The following is a 27,135-nucleotide window of genomic DNA, read 5'->3' on the forward strand; positions in this document are numbered from 1 at the left end:
ATGTGCAGAATAAAAACAAATTGAGCAAAGAATAAAAGTAGGCAAATAACATTCAGAACTGAAGTTCAAGAAAGTGAGTCCACACTCTTTAAGCCAGTCACAGCCGATCCAGGAGTCCATTAGTTTCAGGTCATGGTCTCAACTCAGTGCAGAGACGAGTAAACCTTGCAGAGCAGCGAGCTGAACACTGGCCTGTTCCTTGCCTTTGGCCCCAACACCTTGACCTTTTCAATCTGGCCAGGCACTTAAATTGACCAAACCTCAGGTTGTTCCTCTCTCTCAGATCCAGGGTCTGCTGCTCTTGGGCCTGGGCCCCATCACCTCGACTGTGCTTTCTGTCAGTTCTGCCACTTTGAATCACCTCCAAGTCCGCTCTAGCAGTGGCCAAACATTGGCTCAATCGCAGCTGCCTCAATTCGGACTGTACACGCAACATTGCAACTGTCCTGCACCTTCTAGACTTCAATTCACACCACAAAAATGCCAGGTCATATAGGCCGTTCAAAAGCTCAACTCCAAAAGGGAAGTTACAGGCTACTGATTGCAATGATCATTTGAAAAAAGTGCGAGTAATGAAATAGCTAATGGTTGTGTTTGCTACCAGTAAGTTGTCGATGTGCTTCACCAGCGCAATCTTAAACCCATCTTGCTTTTCTTGGGTACCAGGATGAAAATAGCCTTCTTAAAGAAGCGGGATTCTTAAAGCTGGAGAGAATCACAGCCTGAAGCAAATACCCTGCCAAAACCACCAGCTGGGCCTGATGCTTTACGCAGTTCACCCTCCAGAAGCCTAATCTTATGGCGATGATGGTGACTGCAGATTCAGATGCGCAGGTGACTATCAGAGTGGTGATGACATATCCGCTTCCTTCTGTTCCAAGTATCCCAAGAATATATTCAGCTCATCGGGAAGGTTGTTGTTGGCAATGATGTTTGACTTCATTTTGTAGCCTTTTATAGTTTCTAAGCCCTGCCGCAGCTGACAGCTGCAATAAGACTCAATATTGGACTAGTATTGTCTCTTTGCATCTCTGATAGCTTTATGGAGATCATAGAACATAGAAACATAGAAAACCTACAGCACAATACAGGCCCTTTGGCCCTCTAGAGACTTTCGCATCGTCTTGGTGAGTGTCCATGTCTCACATCCGTACGTGAGAACGGACTTCTATGAAAATCCTCTTTTTAAGCCCTCTGGTCAGGTTCGACTTCCAGATTTCCTTCATGTTGTTCATAGCCCTCCACGCCAGCACTTTCCGTATCCTTATGTCCTTCTCCGAACTCATCATTCTTGACCCGAGGTACTTGTAGTCAAAGACTTTCTTAATGGTATCATTCTCTACGGTCTTGAGAGTAGCTTCATCGCAGTTAAACGCCATGTACTCTGTCTTTTTAGCATTTAGGTGAAGTCCAACTTTATTTCACTCAATTTCCACTTTTGTCAGTAGCTGCTGTCCTTCCTCCATCTGGTCAAAGAGCAGGACTACGTCATCTGCAAAATCGAGATCTGTGAGCGTAACTGGTCTGACCCTTTTGGTTTGTCATGGTTTTATGGTAAAACCAAGCTTGTCATGATCTCTGGTAGCAGAGCGTAATCAAGGACGATTATAAAGATGTAGGGTGTCAGTGTCTCCTTGCAGCACACCAGCTAGGAGCTCGAACACTGCTGTTTCTCCGTCTGATGATAAAACTTTTGCCATGGTTTAGGTATAGCTGGACTCTATTGCTCTCAGTAGATGGTCTGGCACTCCGTAAGCTTTCAGGATCTTCAGCATTTTACCTCGGTGAATGGAGTCAAAAGCTTTGCGAAAACCGATGTAAGTAAGCACGGCTGGTAGGTTGTTCCTCTTGAATTCCTCGATGATCCTACGGAGAGCAAGTATTTGCATTACTGTTGTGCACTTCTGCCGAAAACCATTCTGATTGAATCTTAGCTTAGGGTCAATGGCAATACGAATCCTGTTCAAAATCATCCGATTGTATAACTTTGCTAAGATGCAGGTCAAGCTGACACCGTGGTAGTTATCTGTCTTTGTGAGGGATCCAGACTTGGGGACTGGGATAATGTTTGAGGGTGACCACTGTTCTGGTTTGTCGCCTTTCATTAGTGCTGTATTATATATGTCCAGCAAGATGTTGTCCAGGTCGCAGTTCTTCAGGACATCTGGTGGTATCCCATCTGGTCCAGCGCTCCTGCCCTGTTTGAGTGCATATTTGGCCTTCTTCAGTTCCTCAATGGTGAATGGACCGTCATCAATGTTGACTTGCTTTAGTATTGTGGGTATGTCCTCTTCTTCTTCCGTGATCGTTGGAGGGCTTCCCAGCAGGCTCTTAAAGTGGGTAAACCATGTCAGGACATAGTCCTCTGCTGTTTTACCACTTATTTGGCCTGAAGGGGACTTCTTCCGTCTACTGATCTCATTGACTAGGTGCCATGCTTCTCCATGCTGCATGTCTTCATTAGCAGCTTCTATCTCTCTAATCCTCTCAGCTAGTTCCTCTTCCTTCAGTCGGTCGTAGGTGGCAAACAGATTCTTCTTTGCTGTCTTGAACTTGCATTGACACTACTCTGTGGTCAGAACTGACCGAGTTGAAGGTGCTGTAGGCTTCTGCGTTGATCACACAACTATGCCATTTTGTTCTCACGAGGATGTAATCAAGCTGTTTCCTGTAGATGGAGGCTCTGTTTTCATATGTCCACAGTTTACCAGCTCGCTTCTTGAATTGTGTGTTGGCAGCAATGAGACTGTGTTCCTGGATGAAATCAACTAGATATGGTCCATTTCTGTCGGTTAAGTCTTGGTATGAGTATGGAACATCTTCCAGTCTGACCTGGGCATTAAAATCGCCGAGCACAGCCAGGAAGTTATGTGCCGGTATTGAAGTGACAGCTTAATGAAGTTTACTGTAGACGGCCTCCACCTCCTTCTCCTTGCTGCAGTTGTGCGGGAAGTAGCAGATGATGGCAGAGGTCGCCTACTTCCAAGCTCCTTAAACCTGTGTCCTCTCATGTTAGTCATATCTTTATTTATTATAAAGGTCAGGTTCACCTCATTTTAATGCTGCAAACCTAGACTTCAAAAGAGAGGTGATCTTCCAGTTCATCCCTGGTTTCTGGTTTGGAAACACCTTTCAAGTTTATATTTGTGAAAAGTCATATCCGTCTAATTTAACTAGAGATTACTAGAAGGATGGATAAATGAATGTCTTTCAGTATTATTTCTCTACATGAGATTATTAATGGAAAGCACAGTAAGTTGAAGGAAAAGAGAGAAACATAGTTAACTTTGCATGATGATGATCAAAACTTTGAAATAAAACAAGAAAGAAGAGAATGTGATAGGAAAGTGTAGGTGTAGTGTATTTTGATTTCCAAAAGACATTTGACAAGGTGCCACATGAGGCAAAACATAAATTAAGAGACCATGGAACTGGAAGAAATTTGTTAGAACAGATAGAAACTGACTATCACATTGAAAAGAGAGTTGGAATAAAAAGGTCCCTTTCAGATAGGAAGGAGGTAACCAATGAAGTACTGCAAAGATCAATTCTTGGCTCGAATGTCCACACTTTACATTAATGACCTGGAGGAAGGAAGAACATGTTGTCATAAGATTATGATTCTGAAATGGAATATAGATAAATTGAGTCAATGGGCAAAAGAATGGAAAATGGAACTTAATGTGGGAAAATGCGAGGCCATGCAATTTGATGAGGGAAATCAAAAGACAGAATATCTAAATAGAGAGACACTGCAAGTGCTTTTGTCAGAGGAAATGATAGAGGCTGGTATAATTCTGATACTCAAAATTCATTTGGACAGCTACATGGATAGGGAAGGTTTAGAAAGATATGGGCCAAACAGGGACTAGCTCTGTTAGGCAACTTGGCAGACATGGGCGAGTTGGACCGAAGGGCCCGTAATTATGCTGTATAACTCCATGATTCTACAGAGAGTTCTAGAGATCAAGAGGAACCCTATCATTGCTAGGGTGGCGGAAGGATGAGGACGTGAGTGAAATGGAAGAGATGCCCCTTATATTTCGTTTGGGTATCCTCCAACCTGATGGCATGAACATCGATTTCTCAAACTTCTGGTAATGCCCCCCAACCACCCCGCTTCTCCATTTCTATTCCTTTTTCCTTCTCTCACCTCATCTCACCAATCAAATTCCCAGCTCTTTCCTCTATCCCTCCCCCTCCAGGTTTCACCTATCACCTGGTAGTTCTCTCTCCCCTCCCCCCACCTTTTAAATCTACTCCTCAGCTTTTTTTTTCTCCAGCCTTGCCAAAGGCCTGAAATGTCAACTGTACTTTTTTCCACGGATGCTGCCTGGCCTGCTGAGTTCCTCCAGCTATTCTCCAGCCTTCCACTACTTTATCCATAGCTAACAAAGGGTCAAAAATCTCTTCCACAGCTCCAGCCATTTGCTCCCTTGATTCCTTTGGTATCCTGAGATAATCAAGCCCTGAGGATTTAATGCTCTTAATATATGCTCATATTTCTAACATTTCTTCCTCCCTGATATAAACATGTGTCAGATCCCCTAACTTAATAGATGTCATATTCTTTTCCCTAGTGAATACTAAAATGAAAATTCCTTCTAACAGAGGGTGTTGATGAGTCTCTGCAATTGTCTATGGGAGGTTCCAGAGCATGCACCAATGAAAGTACTTAAAGAGATGGTGAATATATATCGTTTTTAAAGATAAGGGATTTGAGGGCTATGGGGAACTGACCCAGAAAAGTATCTGAGCCCCAGGCAGATCAGGCAAAATCATACTGAGCAGTGGGGCAAGGCTTGAGGGAGTTAGGTATCCAATTCTGAGTCTTCTATTTTCATGTGCTCCTGTATTTTCTGACCAGCTAGATGGATCTTTGACTAAAATTTTGGTGTTCATGCATGCAAATGCCTAACACCTAGATAATAGGTAAAAGAAAATATTAGAAAGGATTAGAGAGGAGTTAGGATACAAGTATGGTGCTAAAAATCAAATGCAAGATACCTTGGTTATACCCCATGTAAAGCACTGTAATTAATTCTAGACGGTCTGTAGAGGAAATTGCATGTATGGAGGGGCTATTCTACAGGCTCACCAGCATGGTATCACAGCTCAAAAGTTCATATCAAGAGATCTGGTTGTATAAAATTTGCAGTTCTCTGTTGAATACTGAAAATTAGTATTATTTTTATTAGTGAGGAGATTATCGCTGTCTATGGAATGATATTGATCAGCTGACAATTTGGGTAGTGGAGAGGCAGATGAAATTTTATCCTGAAAAATGTGATGTGATGCAGAGGATCAAATTCAGGATAGAGCATACTACATATGGTAGTTTCTTAGGGGATATTGAAAAACAAAGGAACTTTGGTGTCCAAGTCCAAAAGTCCTTGAAACTGACAGTACAGATAAGATCATAAGATCTTAAGAAATAGGAGCAGAATTATCCCTTTCAACCCTATTCTCCTTCCTTCTCCTCAGAACCTATAAGACATTGGAGCCGAGGCAGGTCAACTGGATAGTGGTGAAGGCAAAGGGGATCATTGTTTTAATTAGCAAGGATGAATAATATAAGAGCAGGAAGGTCTTAGTATGACTTTATAAAATGTTGTAACACTGCACAGTTCTAATCTCTATAGGAGAGATGTAATTGCACTGGAGGACACAAAGAGAAAATGCACCAGACTATTACCCCAGGTGGAATGCTTCTTCCATGTGGAAAGACTGGGATTGTTTTCCTTGGAGCAGACATGGCTGAGGGAGGAACGAAGACAGGTATACAAGAGTATGAGAGACAAGGGATAGATAGTAAGAAACTTTATCCAAGGCAGAGGCATCCAAGGCCAGAGGGCACTGGTATGAGTGAAAGATTTAGAGTGGATATGAGGAACAACACCCCACTGCCCCAGAAGTAGGCTGCAATCTGAAATGCTCTGCACAAGAGGCTGATGAAGGCAGACACTTTCAGAGAGTGTAAGCAACTGTACAAACATAGGAGTCACTGAGATATATTATGCTATGGATGATATGCTACTACAGATAGTTAGTTGAGGGATGATCAAAGGGTCTGTCTTGGCATTGCATGATTCCATGGTGGTTCATCAGGACAGAAAAAGAGAAACTACTTATGTTGATCATGAGTGCACTATTTGAAAAATAAAGCTACAATATACAAGGCTTTAAGGAGTTTGGTGGAAAGTAATAGTTGGAGGCAGATTGTGGAATAGCCTGAAAATACTTTCTTCCTGTGCTTGGATGCCAAGCCGGAAAGTTAAGGCAATAACTAGGGTGTTCAATACAAAGTTAGCCATTGTGACGGAAGTATCAGGTTATTAGAATGATAAGATTAGATAGGAGTAAAAGGTTAGGAAAAGAATGAAGGTGATTGGTTTCTGCTCTGTGGAGATGGGTGAAATGCTTGCTGCTACACAATAGGTCCAAATTTGATTCTGTGCAGAATGTGCCCTTGACCGCACGTAGAAACAATTATGCAAGACCTACCAACCATGACAGTTGTAGAACTGAAAATAATCTTGATGGCACAAGTTCATTGCATTAAACCAAATATAGACAAAATGTGCTTTGAATTTTGTGTGGAAAAAAAACATCTTGAAAGAATAGCTTTTTGAATCAGGTGGCAGCTTTGACTAAATGCAGATCTGCTGACTACCACAATAAATTCAAAATGAAATTCATACTGATAGAAATTTTGCAGCTAACTTGACTTTTTGGGTGGTTAAGCATACAAGCACATCAAGTTGCTAAGCATTCCAGGAGTGAAGACAGCTGTAATTTTGCCCTACGGCTATATTTGAATTTGTCAGCTGTGGTGTGAATACCAGACAGACATCCTGATGCAGTTCAACACTTTAACTTCTGAAAAGTTAGTCAATTGGATACTTCCAAAGACCTGAGAAGCAAAGCAATAATTAGATAGAGGGAGGCTATGGATAGCAACTTTCCATGTTTTTCCCCCCAGTTAGAAATATAACTCTTGTTCAAACTGATTAACAATGGAAAATTTGGAATGGACTAAATCCTTCTGAACAGAACTCCAGCAGACATGTGTGAAGTGTATGTCATACTCCATCCACCTCTTAAGTTAATATCAGGGGCTTACGTTAGTCAGTACGATCTTGACATTCCCAGGAAAGAAGCAGACTATTACCAAGCTAGTTTGGCTGCTCAGTGGTTTGCGTTAAAAGAGATTCAGTGGACCATCATTGAGCCAATTACACTAATGCAACCAACTACAGTTTCAGGTCCTCCTTTACCAACTAAAGCTAATTTTCCCAAGTGTAAATTGACCCCATAACTTTAGCAGAAGAATTGTGAAAAAGCATAACTTGAAGATTGAAAGACGAGGTGTGTCACCATTAGATCGTTTAAAAAAAAATAGACTTTTCAATGAATGCCAATACCTTTATTTGCTTGACAATTTAAAATTTCTAGGCTATGAAAGCTCAAATTTGTACGGTGGAATTGTTCTGAAATGCAATTTCAACAAGTTTTGTCAGTTGTGCAACTGTGACTATTTTTACAGTAATAATCTTTGACAGCTGAAATAAAAGAATGCATTGTAGAGATATTATCAAATACTGCTGTCTTTAAAGTGAACCCCACCTAAAAAACTTGTCAGAAAGAGTTACTGTAATCCACAAAACAGTCTAATCCTCAGGCAATAGTGTCAGACAGCAAAAGGCAGGTGTGTTAAGTTCTAACAACTTTGGTTTTCTATGTGTATCTACTCATTAACTTTGTATATGACAAACTTAAGCATTTTGTGGTCTGTCATGCAACACCAAGGTATCAATCATTTGTTAAGTTAACAGACCACATCTTGGGACAAAGACTTCTGGCGTGTCATATGCCAACGTAAATATAGATGTGAGAAATTTGCATTTCCTTGACTTAACTACAAATACAGTTTACTGCCAAGAAAATTTCTTTTTAAAATAATCATTCTTAAAGATTAAAATGAAGATTGCATTGCTTCTGCTTTTTTGGTTATATTTGCATTGCATGAAAAACCTTTATTTTGAAACTTATAATACTGTCACTTTAACCATTATTGGAAAAATGAAAGATTTTTATCTACTGGTGAAATGTAGATCTTTTCGGTCAATAAATCAAACTGGACAGGAAAGAGAATGGCTTAGTTACATTCCTTAATGTATAAATCAGTTTGTTGACTTAACTTTTACATGAAAGGTTAAAAAGCAATTGTATGTTTCCTTGGTTTACTTTTATTTGTAGCACATTCACCTATTTCTGGAATTCCTTTGTTGACATTAAACATATACTGTCTCCTGTACAAATGTAACCTCCCTCTGTTACCTACTATAGTTTTCTGTTGGTTCTTCCTTTTAAAAGCTCAGAAATCAGAACTTACATTCTGTTCCCTTTATCAAAGATTTTAATATTTTGAATCAATGTTATTTCTTCTTACCAAAGTAAAAGAGCTCTATTGGGACAGGATAATGGAAATAAAGAGAAAGGCTTTGATTTTAATGAACATATCAGCTTAATATTCACTTGCTGCAGCTACAAACAAAATGTTTTAATTCCCAGATCTCAATGAACTAGTCAATATGAAAACAGGCCCTTCGGCTCTCAAGTTGTCCACCTAGAACATACTTATAATAATCCTATTTTATTCTACCCACTTTCCCCCAGATTTTACCATTCCCAATGCATTCAGGGAAATTTAAGGGAGTCAATTAACTGACCAACCTGCACGACACTGGGCTGTGGAAGCAGCACACCTCCAATGCCATATTTAAGTGTGCTGACAACACTACTGTTGTTGGCTGTACCAAAGGTGGTGACAAATCAGTTTATAAGTGGAAGACTGTAAATCAGGCTGAGTGGTGCCACAATAACAACTTCTTAACTGAATGTCAGCAAGAGGAAGGAGCTGATTATTAACTTCAGGAGGAGGAAACTGGAGGTCCATGAGCCAGTCCTCGTCAGGGGACCAGAGGTGGAGAGGGTCAGAAACTTTAAATTCGTTGGTGTCATCATTTTAGAACCGGGGTCCCCAACCTTTTTTGCACCACAGACCGGTTTAATATTGACAATATTCTTGTGGACCAGCCGATGGGGGGGGGGGGGGTGACGGTGGTGTTAATCGCGACTGGAATATAGGTGATAAGTCAACTATAAGTCACTTATCAGTGGCTAATACACTCAATTTTGTTTCTAAAAGGGTTTATCTAACAAATTTAATATTAAACACACAGCACATATTTTCCTCGCATGAATATAGTGATAGGTCAATTATAAGTCATAAGGGGGTTCCTTATGTCCAGTCTATTCCGCAATTTAGTTTTCGTTGCATTCATTGCAGAAAACTCCGCTTCGCAGAGATATGATGTTGGAAATGGAAGCAAAGTTTTCAGTGCTTTCGTGGCTATCTCAGCTTTGACTTTGATCCAGAATGCCGGCAGAGATGTTATGTCAAACATACTTTTCAGCCCACTGTCATTTGCGAGCTCAAGGAGTTGATCTTCTTCCCGTGCTGACATGGATGATTCACCGGGGACATTCACAAATGGGTCACAGACCCATCACTTTGCACGTCTTGGGTCATTTGAGGTTAGGAAGTAACGCTCGAATTCTGTTGACAGTGAAGATAGGTGATCACACACCAGCTGTGAGCCTCAGTCTCTCCCAAATTCCCAGCTAATGTTGGGAACATGTCAATTATGCCCCTGTCCACTCGTCGTCCCCACAGTTCCAGTTTGGCTGTGAAAGCAGACACTTTATCTGCCAACTTGAATTCTCCCCTGAAGCAACAAATTGAGTTCATTGAGCAGGTTGAAGATGTCACACAGATAAGCGAGTTTTGCTATCCACTCCTCATCACTGAAGTGAGCTGCCAGCGGTGAATTTTTTCCTGAAAGAAATCTCCGTAGCTGCTCTCTTAACTCAAAAATCCTGGCCAGGGCTCTCCCCATTGATAGCCACCTGACTTCAGCGTGTAAGAGAAGGCGTTTGTGCTCTACATCCATTTCCTCGCAAAGCTGCTCAAACAGACGTGAGTTAATGGCTTTTGCTTTGACGTGATTGATAACTTCAACAACGTCACTCAATACGCCGTTAAGATCAGGTGACATTTTTCGGCGAGCCAGCATTTCCCAGTGTGTGACATTCAGGAGCAACCTCTTTGACTTGGGTAGCGAAACCAGACTCGTTAGGCCGTTCCAACAGCTGTGCTTCAATGTCCTCCGCTATGTCATCGATTCTCCTTGAAACTGTGGTAGCTGAAAGAGAAACCTGTGCCATCTTGTTAGCTGCAGGTTCTCCCAACAGTTCATGGCACACGTCCTTGGCAGCAGGCAGAATCAATTCTTCACCAACAGTGAAAGGCTTCTTAGCCTTAGCAATACGGATAGCCAGTAAGTACGACGCTCTCAGAGCAGCAGCATTTGAGCAGGTGGTGGCTCTCAGCACTTGCTTCAGTCCCTCTTGCTCACGTTTTTTCCGCTCAAAAAACTCAACGGATTTGTCTTTAAGTGCAGGATGCTTGGAATCAAGGTTCCGATGCAGTTTTGAGGGCTTCATTGCCTCAATAGACAGCTTGTCTCCACATATCACACACAGGAGGCTCGGAACATGCGAGTCACCGGTCGCAATAAAGCCACATTTTATGTACGACTCGACATATTTTCTGTTGAAGAAAGTTTTCTTTTTTTTTGCAGTCTCGGCCTCAGCTGTCTCTGCGTTATCATCATCGTTAGGCCTTTTATGTCCCCTACCATCTCTTCCAAAGAAACTCTCAAGCGACGTTTGTTTTTTACTCATCGAGTAGTTGTAGGTTAATGACTGACTGATGTCGTGTGGGTAATGACCTCGCGTGCGTTCAAGTTCAACAGCGAGCATGACAGGGAATGAAGAAAGGTGCAGTTGACTCATATCGTTTCCTCACGGTCCGGTAGCACATGCTTTGTAGCCCAGTACCGGTCCACGGCCCAGTGGTTGGGGACCATTGTTATAGAAGACCTGTCCTGGGCCCAGCATGTGAATGCAATTACAAAGAGAGCAAGGCAGCACCTCTACTTCCTGAGAAGTTTGTGTAAAGTTGGCATGACATCAAAAACTTTGACAATCTGCTATAGATGTACATTACAAGTATACCAACTGGCTGCATCACAACTTGGTCTGGAAATACCAATGCCCTTGAATAGAAGATATGACAAAAAGTAGTGGATATGGCCCAGTATATCATGGGTTAAGCCCTCCCCATCATTGAGCACATCTGTATGGAGAGTTGTTGCAGGAGAGCAGCTTCCATCATCAGGGAAGCCCAGGGTCACTCCCTTTTCTTGCTGCTGCCGTCAGGCAGGAGGTACAGGGACCTCAGAACTCACATCACCAGGTTCAGGAACAGTTATTACACCTCAACCATCAGGCTGTTGAGCCAGAGGAGATAACTTCATTCAACTTCACTTGCCCCATCACTGAACTGTTTCCACAACCTCTAGACTCACTTTCAAGGGCCCTTCATCTCATATTCTTAGTGTTTATTGCTTATTTATTATTATTATTATTGTTTGTTGTTCTTTATTTTTGTATTTGCACAGTTAGTTGTCTTTTGCACACTGGTTGCCCACCCTGTTGGTCCAGTCTTTCATTGAATCAGTTATAGTTATTCGATTTATTGAGCATACCCACAAAAAATGAATCTCGGGGTTGTACATGGCAACATGTACAGTGGCATGCAAAAGATTGGGCACCCCGGTCAAAATTTCTGTTACTGTGAATAGCTAAGTGAGTAAAAGATGACCTGATTTCCAAAAGGCATAAAATTAAAGATGACACATTTCTTTAATATTTTAAGCAAGATTACATTTTTGTTTCCATCTTTTACAGTTTCAAAATAACAAAAAAAGGAAAGGGCCCGAAGCAAAATTTTGGGCACCCTGCATGGTCAGTACTTAGTAACACTCTCTTTGGCAAGTATCACAGCTTGTAAATGCTTTCTGTAGCCAGCTAAGAGTCTTTCAATTCTAGTTTGGGGGATTTTCACCCATTCTCCCTGGCAAAAGGCTTCTAGTTCTGTGGGATTCTTGGGCCGTCTTGCATACACTGCTCTTTTCTCTTTTGAGGTCTATCCACAGATTTTCGATGACATTTGGGTCGGGGGACTATGAGGGCCATGGCAAAACCTTCAGCTTGCGCCTCTTGAGGTAGTCCATTGTGGAATTTGAGGTGTGTTTAGGATCATTATCCTGTTGTAAAAGCCATCCTCTTTTCATCTTCAGCTTTTTTACAGACGGTGTGATGTTTGCTTCCAGAATTTGCTGGTATTTAATTGAATTCATTCTTCTCTCTACCAGTGAAATGTTCCCCGTGCCACTGGCTGCAACACAAGCCCAAAGCATGATCGATCCACCCCTGTGCTTAACAGTTGGAGAGGTGTTCTTTTCATGAAATTCTGCACCCTTTTTTCTCCAGACATACCTTTGCTCATTGCGGCCTAAAAGTTCTATTTTAACTTCATCAGTCCACAGGACTTATTTCCAAAATGCATCAAGCTTGTTTAGATGTTCCTTTGCAAACTTCTGACGCAGAATTTTGTGGTGAGGACGCAAGAAAGGTTTTCTTCTGATGACTCTTCCATGAAGGTCACATTTGTGCAGTGTCACTGCACAGTAGAACAGTGCACCACCACTCCAGAGTCTACTAAATCTTTCTGAAGGTCTTTTGCAGTCAAACGGGGGTTTTGATTTGCCTTTCTAGCAATCCTACGAGCAGTTCTCTCAGAAAGTTTTCTTGTCTTCCAGACCTCAACTTGACCTCCACTGCTCTGTTAACTGCCATTTCTTAATTACATTACGAACTGAGGAAACGGCTACCTGAAGACGCTTTGCTATCTTCTTATAGCCTTCTCCTGCTTTGTGGGCATCATTTATTTTAATTTTCAGAGTGTTAGGCAGCCGCTTAGAGGAGCCTATGGCTACTGATTCTTGGGACAAGGTTTGAGGAGTCAGGGTATATATAAAGCTTTGAAATTTGCATCACCTGGCCTTTCCTAATGATGACTGTGAACAAGCCATAGCCCTAACAAGCTAATTAAGGTCTGAGACCTTGGTAAAAGTTAGCTGAGAGCTCAAATCTCTTGGGGTGCCCAAACTTTTGCATGGTGCTCCTTTCCTTTTTTTCCACTCTAGAATTGTACAAAACAAAAATAATATACTAATCTTGCTTAAAATATTGAAAAGAATGTTTCATCTTTAACTTTATGACTTTTGGAGATCAGTTCATCTTTTACTCACTTAACTATTCACAGTAACAGAAATTTTGACCAGAGGTGCCCAAACTTTTTCATGCCACTGTATGTACTTCGAAAAGAACTTTACTTTGAACTTTCAACTTTGAATCTAAAGCACCTTGAGGAAACCATTGGGAAATGGGCAAACTCCACGCGAACAGCATGTGAGGTCAGGATTGAACCTGGGTCACTGGAGCTATGAAGCAACAGCTCTATGAACTGTGCTAATATTCTCTGCACTATATGCTTGGCAATACATATTATACATTGCCTCCAATAATCCTTTCAGAATATTCCAAAGCATTTTATTGCCATTGGAAAAGTAATCGCATTTGCAGTGCTGGAAATCCAAGTTCCTATATAATGGAGGGATAATATTGGTCAAGACACTGGGATAATTCCCTTCCTTTGTTTTTTGAAATCATGCCATGAGATATTCAAATTACTCATTATCCTTTGATGAATAAGTAGTATTTCTTGGTTACCCTCTTCTCACATTTATGTATTTATTTACTGAAATACAGCACAGAATATACCTTCTTGGTCCTTCGAGCTGTGCCGCCCAGCAACTCTAATTTAACCCTAGCCTAATTATGGGACCATTTACAATGATTAATTAATCTAGTAACTGGTACATCTTTGGACTGTGGCAGGAAACCAGAACACCCAGAGAAAACCCATACACTCTATGGGCAGACTTACAGACTCCTTAGATGACTTCAGACTCCGATGCCCTGAGCTACGATAGCATTGTGCTAACCAGTACGCTACCATGATGCCCACTGAATATTATTGCTTCACTTTCATGTCACCCATAATGAAAATGGCCATCTAATTATACCAAATGGGAAAAAAATATTTTCTGATTTGATCTCTCCTAGTCACTTATCTTGTAGTCTCTTCACATTCACTGCTCAAGAAGTAAATGCAGGAATATAAGAAGCCATACAGATTAGTTAACACAGCCCAATGCATCACAGGCATAACCCTCCCCACTGTTAGTAGCATGTACAGGAGGATCTCCCTTGAGAAGGCAACATCCATTGCCAAGCTCCCCACTATCTTGCAGCTACCATTGGGCAGGAAGTACAGAAGCCTGAAAACCTACACCATCAGGTTCAAGACAGCTACTTCCCTTCAATCACTTGGTTCTTGAACCAATCGGCACAACCCTAATCATTACAATTTAGAAGCACTGTGTCCTGCTGAAGGGTCTCAGCTTGAAACATAAACTGCACATTTTTCCATAGATGCTGCCTGGCCTGCTGAATTCCTCCAGCATTTTGTGTGTGTTGCTGTAACTATTTTGATCACCTTGCCCTAAAATGGACCTCATTTTTTTTGTTCTAAATGAGTTATTTCTTGTAAAAACTGTGTATAATTTATGTTTAATTTATACTCACCAATCATGGATGCATGGAACAGGCCATACGACCAACCCTCTCACTTGCTGATAATTTCACTTCTCTTGTTTCACATCTAACCAATATGAAAACCTTTGATGACGTCTCTCAGCTTTATCCTTTATTATTTTAGGGGTAAGCAAGGAGATCAACTTCCTATGTACCCCAAGCAGGGTTGGCCTATTTCCAGTTTCCACTCAAACAACAGTCACATTTCTTGAGTCTCCACTTCAATCATCTTACAGAGAGTTGGAATCAGAATGAATTTCTAAATATCAGGCACAAGTTCTATTATTGGTGCACAGAGATTGTCAGAGATCTCAGAAGTGAGTCTCACTCAGCTAAAGTCTTCCCACCACTCAGCAGTTGCATCAGAAAATCTCCGCAGAACTGGTCTGCTGAAATCACAGCATCTCACAGACATAAGAGATTGTTCAGATGATGGCGATCTGGAGCAACACACCAAAAATGCTGAAGGAACTCGGCAGTTCAGGCAGCATTCATGGAAAGGAACAAACAATCAATGTTTTGGGCTGAGAGCCTTCATTATTTGTGTGCATTGCTCACTGACACAAAGACTGTAAGATCCCTTTCTCAACAACATAATGAGGACTAGTATTGCTAGCAAACAAGTGACTGAAAGATGGCCAGATCAGTAATCAACAAGTTACTCTACCAATCCAACCACCTTCCAACCAGTAACTAAAAGTATTTGCAGTCACTCCAGCAATTGCCAGCTGCTGGAATGGTTGAAGTGATACTTTACTTTTAGCTTTGACCACTATGATTTCATTTTATCTTTTCTTGCACACAGGAACAATTAACATCTCAAATTCTCTCCTTTCTAGTACTCCTTTCTTATAGGTTCTCTTTGGATCAAGTTTGCACCCAAGTGCTTCAGTTTCTATGAGTTTATTTTGAACTTGATGACCAATGCAACATGTGCAGATTAAGTAGTTGATGATATTGATCACTATTGCAAAGCTGATTGAACTTAAAAAATGCCAAATTGAGCAGTATCACCCATGTAACAGAAAAAATAGTATTTAGCAATGTAAAGAACAATTTTACCCACATAACTAAATGCTACCTATGTTAAATAAAGCTATCTTCAATGATTTGCAGATTTATTTGAAATTGGTGCATTCCTACAACACTGATCTACATTCACAGTTTTCATAGGCACTTTTATTTGTTTTCTCTATGTAACTTCCTTCATTAATCTATCAATCAGACAGATTCCTAAATAACTCATCATCACAGCAAACTTGGCTTCAATTTACTGGAGATATTGCCTTTGCCTAATCCATCCCTCCTCATTTTTTCCTGCATGTTAACACTAACATTTTCTCTCATTCCCAATTCCAACGAAGAGTATTTGATATGAAACACTAACTTAGTTTTACTTGTCCATAGACAATGCCTGACCGGAAGAAAATTTGCAGTATTTTATTTTGTTTCAGATTTCAGCTTTTTATGATTTTTTACATCTAGTTTTTTTTACATTTTCAATTGCTGTAATAATTTATATCAATTTAAATACATTTAAGTGAATCTACAGAAAGAGACCAAAAATGCATCAAAATGCAAATAGATTTCTCTGCAATTCAATCCTCTGTGGATGGCTAGCCTTAAAATAACTGGCCTCAGCATCTTAGAGGAAGGATAAACAAACCTATTTTGCTCCAAATATTACTCAGTAACTTTTGGTCCAAGGTGTACGTTTTGGCACAGAGCGAGAACAGGGCTGGATTTGTAATAATCCTGCATTTACTAATATACACTTTTGAATAATTGCTTATTTAAAGCAGGAGACATAATTAGTTTTCTGCAGCCAGTTTTAGTGAAGGAAAATAAATGAGGTTTTTTTAAGAAGTGCCAAACAATAAGTCTCAGTACTGAGGGAAATTCATGTGGAAACTAATATTAAATGTCTTAACTTGTTATAGTGAGCATCATATCCATGAAGACACAATAGGTAACTAGGAAATGCTCCTTTTTAGTAGCTGCATTGGTTTCTCTTCCTCACCAAAGGGACCCCCAAAGATCTATCATTAACCCCCTGTTATATTCCAATTACAAAAATAATACTCAAGTCAATCTCATCCCCAGGTTTTGAACCCTCCACCACCTCCAAATTGTCAGACTGCTTCACCAATATGCAGCACTGGATGAAAGGAAATTTCCATTATTAGAATAGGACAGTTATTTTCTTTGGTTTTTCCATCAAAGTTCGTGCCCTGGCTATCAACTCCATCCTTGTCTAAACACAAGGCAGATGTGCGTGTGAGGGGGAGGGGGCTTTGGGATTCTAACGTTTTTCTGTCATTCATTCTTTGGGGTTTTCTTCTGTTTTGTGCACATCTGCAAAGAGCAAGAATTTCAGGTTGTATACTGTATACATTCTCTGATATTAAATGGAATTATTGAACTATTGAGATTTTTTGGAACTCTGAGCTTCAGGCCACATAGCACAGCCTTAATGAAGATTGCCTTTTTCCCCTTTTCTGTGAAATCACTCTGCTCTATCCTGCCTTAGCTTATCTGCTATCAAGATCCTCATCCAGACTTTTTAAAAAAACGTCTTACTATTTCTTTATATCTCTACAGTCCTAGCTGTGTTCCACCATTCTAGCTTCTTTAAACATGCTTTCCAAAACCATACTGCCCTCACTTACAGCCAATCTTTGCTCACTCATTACTCCTACTGTTTCTTGCTGCAAATAATCCTTCAATTTTTCATCTCTCCTTGGCCTTATGCCCCGTGTATCATTCGGCTCACCTTCAGTTTTGCAACTCTCCAAAATAACTATCCGTGTATCTCCAAGTGTGGCCTCCTGATCATTGCCAATTTTAACTGCTCCACCAATGTAGGCCATGCCTTCCACTGTCAGGACTCTAAATTCTAGAATTCCCTCTTGAAAATTTTCTAAATTTCCTTCAAGAAGCTGCTTAAAATCTAACTCTTTGACCATTTATCTATTATGCCAATTCCTGCATACCAACCACTGATTATTCATGTCAAACCAATTCAAAGGGAGATAAAGACCTGGCCAGAAGGAGCAACCTCAGCAGTACAGGACTATTTTGAAAACACAAACATGTTCAGGGCAGCAGCTACATATGGCCATCATATTAACATTGATGAATATGCGAGATCTGTGACAGAAATATAGAAACATAGCAAACTTACAGCACAATACAGGCCCTTCGACCCACAAGACTGTGCTGAACAGGGTACATAGAAAAGTGCATTGAGGACATCACTGTTATTAAACATATCAATGTGAGGGCAAATCAGAAGGTAAATGTCTGAGCACAGCCGAGAGATCAGATGCTGCCTCAGGCTTCAAGGCAGCCACCCATCATCCCAGTTCCCAAGAAGGTGACAGTAATCTGCCTTATGACTACCGTCCAGTCCCAATGACCTCAACAATAATGAAGCGCTTTGAGTGGATGGTTATGAATTACATTAAATCCCATCTTCCTACTACATTGGATCCTTTCCAGTTCACTTATTATTCAAATCAGTCCACTGATGATGCCATAGCCTCTGTACTGCACTTCATCCTTTCCCACCTGGAAATATATGCCTTGTATGCCAGAAAGCTGCTTACTGTCTTCAACTCGGTATTGAATATGATCATATCTCAGAAGCTCCCTGGCCTTCAGCATTATCATGGAAAAGGATAGAATCAGAGAGGACAAGAAAATTTTTAGTTGAGGAAGGGCAAATTATGAGGCTATAAGCAATGTTCCCTCTAATTTTTAGTAGTCAGTGTGCGCAAAAATCTTATGTTCTGTAATTTTTTTTCCTGTGACAAAAATATGTGCGCACTGAATGTACACATGGGACAGTTTATGTAGGTTTACAAAATAGTTGACATAAAACTGCACAGAATAACAACAAAATAACATACATATTTAAGTCACACACACAAAAAATGCTGGTGAACACAACAGGCCAGGCAGCATCTATAGGAAGAGGTACAGTCGACGTTTCGGGCCGAGACCCTTCGTCAGGACTAACGGAAAGAAGAGATAGCAAGAGATTTGAAAGTGGGAGGGGGAGGGGGAGATCCGAAATAACAGAAGACAGGAGGGGGAGGGATGGAGCGAAGAGTTGGAAAGTTGATTGGCAAAAGGGATACGAGGCTGGAGAAGGGAGAGGATCATTGGACGGGAGGCCCAGGGAGAAAGGGGGGGGGGAAGCCCAGAGGATGGGCAAGGAGTTATAGTGAGAGGGACAGAGGGAGAAAAAAGGGGAAAGGAAAAAAAAAAATCATAATAAATAAATAAATAAATAAATAGATAGATAGATAGATAGATAGATAAATAAATAAATAAAGGATGGGGTATGAAGGGGAGGAGGGGCATTAATGGAAGTTAGAGAAGTCAATGTTCATGCCATCAGGTTGGAGATATTTAATTATATCGTATTTAGGTCACTCAGTTATTTTTTCTCTCTCCTGTCTTTGGCATTTACCCATTCTTTGTAAACTCTATCTCGACTAATAGAACTCTTATCCCATTGATAGCTTTTGATTCTCATTAACATACCCAAATGACATTCACCTAAACGGTTTCTCAGCTTGTTTTTGAGTTGATTCGTTTGGCTAAAACCTCGTCCACAGTCCGCACTAGACACAAGAAAGGTTTCCCCAATGTCCATCAACTGTGCAAGGTTGCAAAACTGTTCATTTTGAAGTACAAATGCCACCATTTGAGCAAAGTTTGAAGTCGGTTTGGATTTAATTTTTTCTTGCACGGAAAATCTGAAATCATTAAACTGTCTAACTGTTACAATATTTTCAGCTAGAAAATCATAATATTTTAGACATAAGGCATTAACTTGTTCATCGCTAAATGTGAAGTCACAATCTGCAATTGTGGAGAAATCAAAAGCTGACCATTATTGTACCTCAACTTTGATCTCCTCTGAGTTTGATCGTTTTCATTCTCGCTCATCTGCACTCAACCGTAACATGCGTAGCACTCCTGTAACGGGTAATGACTGGTTCTGTTGCCTGAGCTTTTGTACACCGCCCAAATGTGATTTACTTGCCAAATGACACTTCAAAAAGTCAAGTTTCCAAATATCATCCCACTTCTTTTCACTAGCAAATTCTCCAGCAACTTTCGCATCTCCACAATACAAACAGGTAACTCCAGTTTCCGAATCAAACATAAATATTTCTCGTAGCTGAACATTCATGACCTCATGAGCTTTCGGTGTAACAGTTTCTACTATTTTGTTAAGCCATTCAACTTTAAACAAATTTGCAGTTCTTTTGCGCTTCGCGCCCTTCGCTTCTTTTGAATTCGACATAGTGAATCAATATTTTTTCCAATAAAAACTTAGTAAGCTATCTACAGGATTTGAAACAGATCTTTGTAAACTTTACGATATGAACACTGTCCGCCAAACATGGCTGTTGCCGTGAGGCAGCTTTACAAACCGGAACAGGATAGGTGAAGTGATGTAAATTAGTGACGTTCATTGTGGTATTTGAAAAACTGACTAACTAGTTAACAGAAACAGTTAGCTGAAAGATTATTTTCAATAAGTATAATTATTAACTACTACATTATTTTAGGAAACTAACCTTTTGTGCGCACATTAATTTCCTTTGTGCGCTCGTTGAAAAACGCGTGTGCGCGCACACACGCGCGCACAGCTTAAAGGGAACTATGGCTATAAGGCTAGAACTTGCGGGTGTGAGTTGGGATGATGTTTTTGCAGCGAAATGTACTATGGACATGTGGTCGATGTTTAGGGATCTCTTGCAGGATGTTAGGAATAAATTTGTCCCAGTGAGGAAGATAAAGAATAGTAGGGTGAAGGAACCATGGGTGAAAAATGAGGTGGAATATCTAGTCAGGTGGAAGAAGGCAGCATTCATGAGGTTTAGGAAGCAACGATAGGGTAGCAAGAAAGGAGCTTAAGAAGGGGCTGAGGAGAGCAAGAAGGGGGCATGGGAAGGCCTTGGTGAGTAGGGTAAAGGAAAACCCCAAGGCATTCTTCAATTATGTGAAGAAGAAAAGAATGACAGGAGTGAAGGTAGGACCGATTAGAGATAAAGGTGGGAAGACGTGCCTGGAGGCTGTGGAAGTGAGCGAGGTCCTCAATGAATACTTCTCTTCGGTATTCACCAAAGAGAAGGAACTTGAGGATGGTGAGGACAATATGAGTGAGGTTGATGTTCTGGAGCATGTTGATATTAAGGGAGAGGAGGCATTGCAGTTGTTAAAATACATTAGGATGGATAAGTCCCCAGGGCCTGATGGAATATTCCCCAGGCAGCTCCAGGCGAGGGAAGAGATTGCTGAGCCTCTGGCTAGGATCTTTATGTCCTTGTTGTCCATGGAAATGGTACTGGAGGATTCGAGGGAGGAAAATGTTGTCCCCTTGTTCAAAAAAGGTAGTAGGGATAGTCCGGGTAATTATAGACCAGTGAGCTTATGTCTGTGGTGGGAAAGCTGTTGGAAAAGATTCTTAGAGATAGGATCTATGGGCATTTAGAGAATCATGGTCTGATCAGGGACAGTCAGCATGGCTTTGTGAAGGGCAGATCATGTCTAACAAGCCTGATAGAGTTCTTTGAGGAGGTGACCAGCCATATAGATGAGGGTAGTGCAGTGGATGTGATCTACATGGATTTTAGTAAGGCATTTGACAAGCTTCCACACGGTAGGCTTATTCAGAAAGTCAGAAGGCATGGGATCCAGGGAAGTTTGGCCAGGTGGATTCAGAATTGGCTTGCCTGCAGAAAGCAGAGGGTCGTGGTAGAGGGAGTACATTCGGATTGGAAAATTGTGACTAGGGGTGTCCCACAAGGATCGGTTCTGGGACCTCTACTTTTCGTGATTTTTATTAACGACCTGGATGTGGGGGTAGAAGGATGGGTTGGCAAGTTTGCAGACGACACAAAGGTTGGTGGTGTTGTGGATAGTGTAGAGGATTGTCAAAGATTGCAGAGAGACATTGATAGGTTGCAGAAGTGGGCTGAGAAGTGGCAGATGGAGTTCAACCCGGAGAAGTGTGAGGTGGTACACTTTGGAAGGACAAACTCCAAGGCAGAGTACAAGGTAAATGGCAGGATATTTGGTAGTGTGGAGGAGCAGAGGGATCTGGGGGTACATGTCCACAGACCCCTGAAAGTTGCCTCACAGGTAGATAGGGTAGTTAAGAAAGCTTATGGGGTGTTAGCCTTCATAAGTCGAGGGATAGAGTTTAAGAGTTGCGAGGTAATAATGCAGCTCTATAAAACTCTGGTTAGGCCGCACTTGGAGTACTGTGTCCAGTTCTGGTCGCCTCACTACAGGAAGGATGTGGAAGCATCGGAAAGGGTACAGAGGAGATTTACCAGGATGCTGCCTGGTTTAGAGAGTATGCATTACGATCAGATATCATTATCATCAGAGGGAGCTAGGGCTTTACTCTTTGGAGAGGAGCAGAATGAGAGGAAACATGATAGAGATATACAAGATACTAAGAGGAATAGATAGAGTGGACAGCCAGTGCCTCTTCCCCAGGGCACCACTGCTCAATACAAGAGGACATGGCTTTAAGATAAGGGGTGGGAAGTTCATGGGGATATTAGAGCAAGGTTTTTTACTCAGAGTGTGGTTGGTGCCTGGAATGCACTGCCTGAGTCAGTGGTGGAGGCAGATACACTAGTGAAATTTAAGAAACTACTAGACAGGTATATGGAGGAATTTAAGGTGGGGGCTTATATGGGAGGCAGGGTTTAAGGGTCGGTACAACATTGTGGGCCGAAGGGCCTGTACTGTGCTGTACAATTCTATGTTCTATAAGCTGGTGAGTAAACTGCCCTCATTGCTTCTCAACACCTCTCTATAACTGTATCCTGGCTTCTTGATGGAAAGACCACAGTCAGTCCATGCTGGCAAAAACACTTCTAGTTCCATCACGCTGTGCACTGCTGCTACCCAGGGATGCATGCTCAGTTTGTTGCTGATGCATTACGACACAGTCAGATCCAGTTCGAATCAAATTATCAAATTTGCTGATGACACAACAGTGGTTGTCTTCATCAACAAGGACAATGAGACAGCATACAGAGAGGAGATCGAGCGGCTGGTCGAATAGTGTGAGCACAACTTAAGACTCAACGTGGATAAGACCAAAGCATGATTATGGACTTTAGGAAGGTGTAGTCTGACCACTCTTCACTGCGCTTACATGGCTCCTCCATAGAGAGAGTTAGGAGTACCAAGTTTCTGGGGATTATCTCACCTGGTCCCTCACAACCACCTCTTTGATCAAGAAAGCATAACAGCATCTCCACTTCCTGAGGAGATTGAAGTGAGTGAGACTCCCTTCCTATTTTAACCAACTTTTACAGGAGCACCATCAAGAGTGCCCTGACTAACTGCATCACCAACTGGTATGGGAAATACAAGGCATCTGACCACAAGTCCCTACAAAGGATTATGATGACTACTGAGACGGTCATCAGAGTCTCTCTTCTACCCATTAGAGATATTTATCAGGAGTGCTGCGTAAACAGGGCCTTTAGCATTGCCAATGATCCCTCTGACCCCCTACCTTTGTGCAGGAGGACCATAGCATTGGGCCAAGAACCAGTAAAGTGGGAAACAACTAGTAAAATGGGAAACAGCTTCGGCTCCCAGTTCGTAAGACTACTGAATTCCCTGCTATCACGTATGAATCTCATCATATGGTCTCATCACATATGAAGTGCCAGTAGTATTATACTGTTTACTTCTGAATTTGTATTGCATATGTACCTGAGTATTTGTTAATTTATTTGCAGTAATTTTACTTTATGCACTATGTATGAGCTATACTGTGTTGTGCACCTTGGTCCAGAGCAATGTTGTTTCACTTGGGGTATACATGTGTACAACTGAATGACAGTAAACTGAACGAACTTGAACAAGACTTTGGCCACTTGCACTATTATTCCAGGGCAGATAAAGTTTGTTGTCAATGCTCCTATGAAGCAACTTTTGATGTTTTGCTATATTAAAAGTCCCGAAAATACAAACTGTTGTTTAAAATATGACATTCTCAGTTTTTTTTTTACCTCATCCCTTATATCCTCTTGTTGTTGAGCTGCAAAGATCTCCGTGGCATTCATCAGCCGCATCATTAAATCATCTACTGTTGTGTTACCTAGCAACAAAGGAACACAATTGAGCTTTAAGTTATTAAGATTACTGAATGTTTGATAGAGGGAAGCAATTCCAGCTTTCATTAGAAAAGCATTAACAAGTGGCACTGTTAAAAAGGGTATGAATTCAAGATTAGACTGAATAGATTCCTTTTGAGTACCAACATAGCATTTTTAAATCATATACTTGCACTGACTTGCTTCTTACAACTAAAGGAAGAACAATTTGGAGGGATTAGGCACTATGGTGAAAATCTTGAAAAGATAAACTTAGCATGGAGCACTTTGACATGCAATTTAATGACATAGATACTTGACAAAAAAGGCACCTTATTCAAATGTTGTCATGGATCCATATAAGAATGAACATGTTTAAAAACTGATGGCTTTTATGCAAGTTGTATCCAAAAATATCAGTCTTGTTCTTGAAATTACCTTGAATCACATTCAAAACTTCATTTGATGATCTTTTTCCCATTATAATAAGTAGAAGTGGAAATTGATCTGTTTTATATGTCCGAATTGTCTGTGCCACAACACTTCCAAAATGCCTTGTGCACATGCTCAAAATCCTGTAGGAAGAGGCAAAAGCAGTTAGGTCAAGTAATGCATTCAAAGATGACCTCTGATCTAATGAAAAGGCTGAAAATTCATTTTGCAATGAATTACAATTAGTCTAAATATTATTTTATCCAAATAGGCTTTGAAAAGAGTCTTTTTGTCATACAAAGTTGGCATGAAATTTGTAAGATTCTACGCTATAATTAGAATTCCTTCGCTACCATCACTTTACATATGTTGCAATTGATTTCTTTCCTGTTGTACTGTGGACCAGTAAAATACAATAGGGTAAGTTTAAAAGAAGTGAGCAGGGGTAGTTGGCACATTTTGCACATCACAATCCTATGGAGACACCAGACTGCATAAAGGGGGAGAAAGTTTAAAGGAAGTGAGCAGGGACAGTTGGGACACTTTGCTTGCCACAATCCCAAGGAGACATCGGATTGTGTAGAGGGGGAGAGTTTAAAAGAGGTGAGCGGGAGCAGATGACAAATTTTGCACACCACAGTCCCTGAGAAGACATTGGATTGCACATAATTGATCACTTGGCAGGACCCAAAAAAAGAATTTGGTTTAAGCGAGGGGCCATTGTTAGTGTGGAGATATGAGGATTTGGCTCATCCCTTGAACCCTGTAGGAGGCTAGTGCAGACATTGCAAGGGCCCTAGCAGAGATATTTGAAACATCCTTTGCCATGGGTGAGGTGCCAGAAGATTAGAGAATAGTCAATGTTGTTTTGTTGTTTAAAAAAGGCTCTAAGAATAAGCCAGGAAATTATAAACTGGTTAACCTGACATCAATAGTGGGAAAGTTATTGGAAGGTATTCTAAAGGATCAGATACATAAGTATTTGGATAAACAAGGACTGATTAGGGATAGTCAACAAGGCTTTGTGCATGGTAAGTCGTGTCTAACCGATCTTATAGAGTTTTTTTGAAGTCGTAACCAGGAAAGTTAATGAAAGTTAAGAAGGATGTTATCTACATGGACTTAGCGAGGTCTTTGACAAGGTCCTGCATGGGAGGCTGGTCAAAAAGATTCAGTCGCTTGGTGTTCAAGACAAAGTAGTTATTTGGATTAGATATTTGCTTTGCGGAAGAGGGCACAGAAAGGTTGTAGATGGTTGTCTCTCTGACTGGAGGCCCGTGACTAATGGTGTACCGCATGGATTGGTCCTTTGTTATTCATCATCTATATCAATGGTCTGGATGATAATGTGGCAAATTGGATCAGCAAATTTGCTGATGATACCAAGGTTGGGGGTGTAGTGGACAGCGAGGAAGATTATCAAAGCTTGCAGCAGGATCTGGACCGGCTGGAAAAATGGCTGAACAATGGCAGATGGAATTTAATGTAGACAAGTGTGAGCTGTTGCACTTTGGGAAGCCCAGCCATGGTAGTTCTTACATGGTAAGCAGCAGGGCACTTACAAGTGTGGTGGAACAGAGGGATCTGGGAATATAGATCCATAATTCCTTGAAATGGTGTCACAGTTAGATAGGGTCATAAAGAAAACTTCTGGCACAATAGCCTTCATAAATCAATATACTGAGTACAGTAGTTGGGATGTTATGTTGAAATTGTATAAGACGTTGATGAGGGCCAATTTTTAGTATTGTGTCCAGTTTTAGTCACCTACCTACAGGAAATATGTAAATGATTGATAGAGTACAGAGAAAGTTTACAAGAATGTTGTTGGGACTTGAAGACTTTAGTTAAAAGAAAAGGTTGAATAGGTTAGGAATTAATTCCCTCTAACGTAGATGATTGAGGGTTGATTTGATAGAAGTTTATAAAATTATGAGGGGTATAGGTAGGGCAAATGCAAGCAGGCTTTTTCCACGGAGGTGGGTGCGACTACAGATAGAGGTCATGGATTAAGAATGATAGGTAAAATGCTTAAAGGGAACGTGAAGGGGAACTTTTTCACTCAGAGGATCAAGCTGCCAGCACAAGAGGTGATTGTGGGGTCAATTTCAACATTTAAGAGACATTTCGATAGGTACATGGATGGGAGGGGTATGGAGGGCTGTGGTCCAGGTGCAGGTCAATGGGACTAGGCTGATTAATGGTTTGGCATGGATGAGCTAGGTCAAAGGAACTCTTTCTGTGCTGCAGTGTTCTATAACTATGACAACAACACTGAGTTTCGTAAAATTACTGAGTGAAATTTAAAAAGATGTTCATCTAAAACATGGAACCAGGATAGCACAGGAACAAGCGCTTTGACCCACAATGTCTGTGCCCACCATGATGCCAATTTAAACTAATCCCATCTGCCATCATCTATATCCCCGCATTCACTGCCTGTTCATGCACCTGTCTCCTAAATGTTGCAGTTATGTCTGCTTCCACTACCTCTCTTGGCAGCATGTTCCAGGTAAACAGCACTCCCTGTGCAGAAAGAAATTGCAAATCTCCTTTAAAACTTTCTCCCTTAAATCTATGCCCTCTAGCATTTGACATTTCCACCCTGGAAAAGGAGACTTTAACCATCCACCCTACCATTTCTTCACATTATTTTACATACTGTACGTCTATCAGGTCACCTCTCAGCCTCTGATGCTCCAGGATTAGCTTTAACCTCTCCTTTGAACTAATACTCTCTAATCCAGGGAAACCTCCTAGTGGATCTCTTCTGTACTCTCTTCAACACCTCTGCATTCTTCTTTTAATGCAGCAACTAGAACTGCACACAATACTTCAAGTTGCAATATGCCTTCCTAAGCTT

General features: G+C 41.0%; 1 protein-coding gene across 2 annotated transcripts in view; it reads right to left on the reverse strand.

Moving 5' to 3' along the window:
* The window catches only part of faf1 (Fas (TNFRSF6) associated factor 1), a 415,765-nt gene that overhangs the window by 64,033 nt on the left and 324,597 nt on the right, over positions 1-27,135 (reverse strand). For both annotated transcript variants that reach the window (XM_063064333.1, XM_063064334.1), the window contains 2 exons: positions 24,279-24,415; positions 23,757-23,845 (listed from right to left, as the gene is read on the reverse strand). In XM_063064333.1, coding sequence (XP_062920403.1) covers positions 23,757-23,845; positions 24,279-24,415 — 226 coding nt within the window. The remainder of the gene's footprint in view (positions 1-23,756; positions 23,846-24,278; positions 24,416-27,135) is intronic.

This window comes from Mobula hypostoma, chromosome 12, assembly GCF_963921235.1.
Source record: "Mobula hypostoma chromosome 12, sMobHyp1.1, whole genome shotgun sequence".
In the NCBI taxonomy this organism is placed as follows: Eukaryota; Metazoa; Chordata; class Chondrichthyes; order Myliobatiformes; family Myliobatidae; genus Mobula; species Mobula hypostoma.